This window comes from Babylonia areolata, chromosome 12 (genome assembly GCF_041734735.1).
Source record: "Babylonia areolata isolate BAREFJ2019XMU chromosome 12, ASM4173473v1, whole genome shotgun sequence".
NCBI classification, from domain to species: domain Eukaryota; kingdom Metazoa; phylum Mollusca; class Gastropoda; order Neogastropoda; family Buccinidae; genus Babylonia; species Babylonia areolata.
The window spans coordinates 32277865-32286356 of record NC_134887.1 but is presented as its reverse complement, the minus strand read 5'-3'; the positions used below and the strand labels follow the sequence as shown (position 1 = coordinate 32286356).

The 8492-nt window shown below is 44.4% G+C and overlaps 1 protein-coding gene across 1 annotated transcript in view; it reads right to left on the bottom strand.

The window, feature by feature from the left end:
* LOC143287899 (uncharacterized) overlaps positions 1-7595 on the bottom strand; it is a 15851-nt gene extending 8256 nt beyond the window's left edge. Inside the window, exon 1 of the mRNA XM_076596140.1 lies at positions 7556-7595. Within this exon, the coding sequence (XP_076452255.1) occupies positions 7556-7595 (40 nt within the window). The remainder of the gene's footprint in view (positions 1-7555) is intronic.
* Positions 7596-8492: the final 897 nt, after the last annotated feature.

The following is an 8492-nucleotide window of genomic DNA, read 5'->3' as shown; positions in this document are numbered from 1 at the left end:
AGTTGTGACTGTTGCAGGATGAGTTTTTGTGATGTCTCAACATAGCTTCTTCCATCATTTTCTGGCAGCCAAAGGGTTAAGTACAGGGATCTGACCCTTTGCCTGGGAGGAAAGAGGGTGGTGTGGTGGTGTGGTGGTGTGGTGGGGTGGTGGGTGGTGTTGAGAAGTTGGGGGTTGGGGGGGTGGGGGCGGGAGGGTGGACCTGAGGAAGGCAAAGGATGGGTGAACTGACAGAAAGTGGAAGCCGAGGATGATCTTTTTGGTTTTATTCTGCAAGTCGCACACATACACGCACGCGCGCGTGCACGCACGCACACACTCACACACACATACAGATAGAGTGAGTGAGTGAGAGAGAGGGAGAGAGAGAGAGAGACAGACAGACAGACAAAGATAGACAGAGAGAGAGAGACAGACAGAGAGAGACAGAGACAGAGAGAGACACAGAGAGACAGAGAGAGAGAGAGAGAGAGAGATACAGAGACAGAGAGAGAGAGACAGACAGAGACATAGAGAGAGAGACAGAGACAGAGAGAGAGATACAGAGAGAGAGACACACACAGACAGAGAGAGAGAGAGAGAGAGAGAGAGACAGAGAAAGAGAGAGAGACAGAGAGAGAGACACAGACACAGACAGACAGACAGAGAGAGACAGAGAGAACTCGAAACTCGAAAAGTTTAATCAATATTGGCCTTGGCCCCTTCTGGAGAGAGAGAGAGAGAGAGAGAGAGAGAGAGAGAGAGAGAGAGAGAGAGAGAGACAGAGACAGAGACAGACAGAGAAGAAACAGGGACACACACACACACACACACACACACAGTACACACACACACACACACCTTCATTAATCAAAGCATCACCTGGGCAGAGGGAGTGACAAACACACAGCCTCAAACTGTCCAGTTTCTTCATTTCCCACGGCTTAGATCGTGACAGCCTGCCCACTATCACCCCCCTCCTCCATGCCCGTCCTCCCAACCCCTACCCCCCCACCCCCACCTCCTCCCCACACCCTCCCTCCCTTTCCTCTTTGACACCGTGGCTGAACTGGTAAGGCTTTGGGGACTTCTGATCCAGTGTTCAACAGTGATCAAGGTTCTTCTTCTTCTTCTTCTTCGTCCTCGTTCGCCTCCCATTAGATGAGCAGCCCGGTGTCCTCGATGAAGGCTGGCGTCCATCGCAGCTCCTCCAGGGTGCCGTACAGCTTGGCTTCCGCTGCTGTCCGTGTTGGCCAGTACTTCCTCCTGGATGCTGCATGCGTCGTACAGTCTTGAAGGATGTGGTCGGTTGTCATTGGTCCCTCACCACAAGGGCACTCTCCACTCTGTCCAATGCCAAATTTTGTGTGCATGTGGTGGAGCAGGCGGTTGGTTGTGTCCAGTCCTCAGGCGGAAGATCTTGACCCGTTCCCGTCGTTCCAGCAAATGGTATCTGTCTTCTGGGTTATATTTGGGGTGCTGGAGTCGCCACTTTATTCCTTGCTGTGCCTTGATGATTGTCTTGATTTCATCGTATGACACCAGTTTGTTGGCCTGCTCCTTCTGTGCACCGTCTTTTGCCAGAATGTCCGCTTTTTCGTTCCCACTGATGCCACAGTGTGCTTGTACCCATTGTATCACCACTTTCTCCACTCTGGCCTCAGGGTTCGAGGCCCCCGATTTGGGTACCGGGTGTTGTGCTGTGTCCTTGGGGGAAAGACCCTTTACCTCGTGTTTTCTCATTCCTCAGGGGCAAACAAGCTCCCTGACAATGATATGCCTGTCTTTGTCTGCCCCAACTGTCAGCGAACATTTCGTGCGCAGATTGGACTATTCAGCCATCTGCGCACTCGCAGATAGATTCATGAGCATCCCACCCCCACCACCACCACCACCCTCCCCCCATCCCCCAGCTGGATGACAACGATGGTCATCATCGATCTCGATGGACACACACCTCATTCCATCCACCCTGGTGTGTATGAGTACGTGACTTCACCTGGCAAGACACACACACACACACACACACACACACACACACACACATATATATATATATATATATATATACTTACATTAAGAGAGAGAGAGAGAGAGAGAGAGAGAGAGAGAGAGAGAGATGTTTTGAGAGAGATTCAAGATTCAAGATTCAAAAACTTTATTACTCAAGGACAAAAGATTTTAGGCATCGCCCAGTCTTCCAATCTGTCCTCGTGACAACAATAACCATAACAACATTACGCTAACGACACAACAATAATAATTTTGTTAACACCGCCACATCTACTGCTACTACAACGAAGAATGATCACCATCAGAGAGAGAGAGAGAGAGAGAGAGAGAGAGAAGAGAGAGAGAGACAGACAGACAGACAGAGACAGACAGACAGACAGAGAGAAAGAGAGAGACAGACAGACAGAGAGAGAGGGGGAGGATGGAGAGATAGATAGATAGATAGATAAATAGATAGAGAGAGATATAGAGAGAGAGGATGGAGACAGACAGACAGAGAGAGAGAGAGAGAGAGAGAGAGAGAGAGAGAGAGAGAGAGAGAAGTCAAAGTCAAAGTAAAAAAAAAAAAGTTTTAATAATTATTGTCAGGCCTCTGGCCCATAACAACAGGAGTCACAGCAAAATGTGAGCATGCAACATGTGTTCATTTACATAGCATTCAGGCATTTCCCCCTCAAAGTTAGTGCTTTATAGATATGCATCGACAGTTTCAAGATTGTTTCAGAATTTTCACTAGCTAAGATGAAGATGGAACAAAGTCTGGACAATGATGGGCTTCTGAAGTATTAAAGCGGTATTAATTCGTGTCTCAATTTCATGTATTTCGGACATACAGAAAGAAAGTGTATTTCATTTTTAATCGTATTGGAGCAAATAGGACAGCAACTATCAGCATTATTCAAATTTGGCTTGTACTGTATGTTTAATTGGAGACATAAGCTAAACTTAGCAAGGTAATTTCGAAAGTTAACATTCCTGAGCTGGTATAGATAAGCTTGAGAGAGAGAGAGAGAGAGAGAGAGAGAGAGAGAGATGTATGTATATTTGATTTCCATTCCCCACAACTCCCAAATTTTAACCCACATGGCTTCATCAAGAGAGCGATTTGTCTGTGACGTATTGTCTACAATCTACGTCATCACCTACGTTTGACGTCAGTATCACTGCAATGTTAGCCTACCACAGAGAGGTTCCCAACATAATGAAATGATATGCAACAGAAGAGTTGCCAACACAGTGAAGTAATATCTATCTATCTATCTAGCTATCTGTCTGTCTGTCTATCTATCTACAACAGAAGAGTTGTCAACACAGTGAAGTAATATCTATCTATCTATTTATCTATCTATCTATTTTTGTCAACACAGTGAAGTAATATCTATCTATCTATCTGCCACAAAAGAGTTGCCAACATAGTGAAATAATATCTTATCTATCTATCTTTGGCAACAGATAGAATATCAAAATAATGGAAACAGAAAAAAATGATTAGTAGTAGTAGTAGTAAAAAGAATATATATATAAAAAAAGAAAATAAATGAAAAAAACAACAAAAAAACCCAACAAAGATATGTGCGAATAAATGAAACAAACGAATCAATAAAATGATAATAAGAAATTCTCTCTCTCTCTCTCTCTCTCTTTACCGAACCGAGATCTTGACACAGCGAATACGAATTCGCTGCCGGCGATGACGGTAAAAGGCTAACAGGACCTTAACCCCCACCCTACGCCGTCCTACCCCCCACAACATCCTCCACGCCATTTTCCTGACGCCATTGCTTAGCAACGCAAAACTTTCAATGGAGCGAGTCATGTCCTGTTTCTCCTACGCCCTCCAAACCACCTCGGTGCTCTTGTCCAAAACCGACCCCCATGTCGATTTATCCCTTATCCCGGATAATTTTTTTTTTGGTGGTGGAGGGATTGGGGGGGGGGGGGGGGGGGCGAGTAGTAGCCTATTCTGATTTGAACGTGGGGTACTTATTTGTATTTGTATTTTGTCTTTTCATTCTATTTGTATATTGTATTTCATTACTCTTTGTGACAACAGATTTCACCGTGTGAAATTTGCTTTTCCCAAGGATATAATATTCTATGTAATATCTACTAGGATGATTGTTTCGCGAGTCAAAAGACAAGTTTTGTGCATTTCGGAGATATTAAGGTGTTCTTCTTCGTATGCGTGCATGTGTGCGTGTGTGCGGCTAAGTGCGTGCACGTGCTGTCATGCATCCGTCATTCTTTATCAAATGTCAAGACTGGTAAGAAACTTGGAAAACATTCATAAAAGCAAATTTGCGTCTTCGACCAGTTCAGTATAATGTACATGAAGATGAAAATGTTGTTTCCTTTTGACCCCCCAAAAAGCTCTTTTACTTTCCACGCTGCTCACAGAGATCTAGGTCAGCATCAGCGCGGCAGCAGTCAGTCACATGTACTGTACCGCGCTAAACACTCAATGGCGACCTGCTTTCCGCGCTTGCGTAACCTCCCTCACAGGCTCTCGCCTTGAGACTATTTTGAAAGGCGATCTTTCAGGACCAGAAGTGTGAAAAATAATCATTAAAAAAAAAAAAAAAATCAAAACCTAATCATTTCTAGCCGCCCCCCCCCTGACCCCCCCCCCCCCCCCCCCCCGCCTACAGTGGTAATTTTTTAAAATTTTTTATTTATTTATTTATTTATTCTTTTATAAGTGTGATCACTATAATTTATTCTATTTTATGAACCTCTAATATATTTATATATACAAAGGTCATATAGTTAGCGTTCTACTACGTTAATACATAAAATGTTGAATACACGATTGATATATTCATGATGCATATTTACTTTTTATGTATATGTCTTTTGTATTCACGTGAAAAAATGTAAACGCAAAAAAAAAAAAAAAAAAAAGAATAAAAAAAGAAGTTTGAATTTTAAAAATTCTATTGTTATTATTATTATTATTATTATTATTATTATTAAATTTTTTAATTTTTTACTTTTATTTTTTATTTATTTATTTATTTATTTTTTTTTATAGATTTTCTATTTTATCGTAAAAATCAAAAGAAAGGTTTTGTTGCTCACATTTTGGACCTTTCACAAATTTGTGTGTAAATTCTTGAGCTCAATTTGTATTTGTATTTCTTTTTATCACAACAGATTTCTCTGTGTGAAATTCGGGCTGCTCTCCCCATGAAGAGCGCGTCGCTATGCTACAGCGCCACCCATTTTTTTTCCCCCTGCGTGCAGTTTTATTTGTTTTTTTCCTATCGAAGTGGATTTTTCTACAGAATTTTGCCAGGAACAACCCTTTTGTTGCCGTGGGTTCTTTTACGTGCGCTAAGTGCATGCTCAGTACTCACGGGACCTCGGTTTATCGTCTCATCCGAATGACTAGCGTCCAGACCACCACTCAAGGTCTAGTGGAGGGGGAGAAAATATCGGCGGCTGAGCCGTGATTCGAACCGGCGCAGCTCAGATTCTCTCGCTTCCTAGGCGGACGCGTTTCATTTAGGCCATCACTCCACATAATGCATTGTGAGCTTCACGTGCTGTTAGGGTTTTTGTTCAGTTGACTCCAAGCAGAAAAGAGAGGCCTTGTTCATGATCGGACAGTGTGATCAGTTTGGTGAAGGTTACTGTGAGCTGTTTCACTGTCCGTTTGTTGTGTGTGAGTCAGTGTGTTGTGTTGTGTGTGTGTGTGTGTGTGTGTGTGTGTGTTGAAGAGGTGTGGAGTTACCGTGTTCAACTTGAGGAGGTAAGGTTTGTTGTTTTTCTCCTGTGTCGTTCTGAAGTCCGTCCGTCTGTCTCTCTCTCTCTCTCTCTCTCTCTCCTCTCTCTCTCTCTCTCTCTCTCTCTCTCTCTGTGCCACTGTCTCTGTCTGTCTGTCTGTCTCTCTCTCCCCCCTCCCCTCTCTGTGTCTCTCTTTCATCAGAAATAAGATTCGTTGCGTCTGTGTGTGTGTGTGTGTGTGTGTGTGTGTGTGTGTGTGTGTGTGTGTGTGTGTGTGTGTGGAGGAAGGTGGCAGAATGGTTAAGACTCTCAGCTGCCAATACAGAGAGTCCGCGTGAGGGGGTGTGGGTTCGAATCCCGCTCTCGCCCTTTCTCCCCAAGTGTGACAGGAAAATCAAACTGAGCGTCTAGTCTTTAGGATGAGACGATAAACCGAGGTCCCGTGTGCAGCACGCACTTAGCGCACTGAAAAAAGGACCCGAGAGTGTTGTCCTCTGGCAAAATGATGTAAAAAGAAATCCAGGCTGATAGATATACAAATATAATCGTAAGCACGCACTGAAGGTCTGACTAAGCGCGTTGGGTCATGCTGCTGTCAGGTACCAGACAGATTTGAGTACAAGATTCGAGGCGTTCTGTACTGTTCCAAGCTCCTCTTCTTCTGCGTTCGTGGGCTTCAACTCCCACGTTCACTCGTATATACGCGAGTGGGATTTTTACGTGTATGACCGTTTTTACCCCGCCATGTAGGCAGCCATACTCCGTTTTCGGGAGTGTGCATGCTGGATATGTTCTTGTTTCCATAACCCACCAAACGCTGACATGGATTACAGGATCTTTAACGTGCGTATTTGCTCTTATGCTTGCGTATACACACGAAGGGGGTTCAGGCAATGGCAGGTCTGCACATATGTTGACCTGGGAGATCGTAAAAATCTCCACCCTTTACCCACCAGGCGCCGTCACCGTGATTCGAACCCGGGACCCTCAGATCGAAAGTCCAACGCTTTAACCATTCGGCTATGGCGCCCGTCAACTGTTCCAAGCAATTTGTAACATCTCACAGAATCACAGAAATATTCGGCTATAGGTTAGAAGCCTTTTGCCCTCATAACAATGTCCATTAATTATGCTTTTGGATCACTATTATTATAGCGAACTGTTCCAAGGTTTAATCAGGCATAGTGTATACTACATTTATTTCTGACTCATTAAAGATTTAAATCGATGGAAAATACATGGCCCTTAAAAATTTTGTCAATTTGGTTTTTGAAGGCGTTTACCGATGATGCCTTGATGATGTCAGGGGAAAGGTTATCTCACTCAGTACAGCCAGTCCTCTCTTCTCCTCTACACAGACCCCTTGAATGTCCAGTGGGTGTCTGAATGACCCAACCTTTAGCTTCCGTCGTCAGAATTGTGGTATAAGAGCCTTCCACTTGCAATATCTTGATGATGGTAATTGGGGTGAAACGCTGTTAACGTCGTCTCTTTCGCCGTTCGTATGGAGAGAGTTATTCTACAGATTAATGATACTATCTGTCGCTGAGGTCATGAGCCACTTTGTGGTGGGTTCAGTTCAATGTGATTGCTTTCACTGGTAGCGTGACTTATGGCTCTACAACCCACTACTCTTACTGTGACCCACTACTCTTACTGTTAGCTTTCCTTTTCGATTTATGTTCGTACCTTGTTAAGTACTATGCCCCCTCCCCACCCCCCAATATTCCTTGTGACCCCGGTACACTTGGTAATAAAGACATAGACGTATTCTATTCTATGTTTATATTTTCTCCTCAATGACACTTCTTCCCCCCCCCCCCCCCCCGCCGCTCACCCGCCCCCACCACGTCACCACTCCTCACCCCATTCCCCATGCCCATTGTATGATCGATGATGTACGTGTGTGCTGAACAGAATGAATGCGCATGTGTCTAAATCACCTTGTAGCTAACAGAAAATAGAAACATCAAGAAGAAGGAGAAGAAGAAGGAGGATCAGGAGGAAGCGAAAAGGAGGAAAAGAAGAAGAAGAAGGAGAAGGAAAAGAAGAAGGAGGAGGAGAGGGAAGAGGAAGAGGGCGAGGAAGAGAAGAAGAAGGAGGAGGAGGAGGAGGCAGAAAGGAAGAAAAGAAGAAGGAGAAGAAGAAGGAGAAGAAGAAGGAGGAGGAGAAGAAGAAGAAGAAGAAGGAGGAGGAGGAGGAGGAGGAGAGGGAAGAGGAGGAGGACGAGGAGGAGAAGAAGAAGAAGGAGGAGGAGGAAGAGGAGGTAGAAAGGAAGGGAAGAAGAAGAAGAAGGAGGAGGAGGAGAAGGAGGAGGAGGAGGAGGAGGAGAAGGCGAGGAGAAGAAGAGAGAGAGAGAGGAGGAGGAGGAGGAGGAGAAGGAAAGGAGGAGGAGAAGAAGAAGAAGAAGGAGAGAGAGAGAGAGAGAGAGAGAGAGAGGAGGAAGAGGAGGAGGAGGAGGAGGAGGAGAAGTCGTTTTGGCTTCTTAGATGTACATGGATGTGGAAGATCAAATGTGAATATATTCCTGAATAGTGTGTACTTGATACTGTATGTACTTTGAGATGAAAATGATAAGGTAATTTTTTTACCTTTCAACATTTTATTGTTATAATCAAATGGTTGGGGGTTGCGCGCGCGCGCGCGTGTGTGTGTGGACTGATATATGCATTGTGCATTTAACTATTGATTGATTGATCAACTGCTTTGGCATTTGGTGAAAATATAGGTAAGCATACGCAATTTGTTCTCTGTGTGTGTGTGTGTGTGTGTGT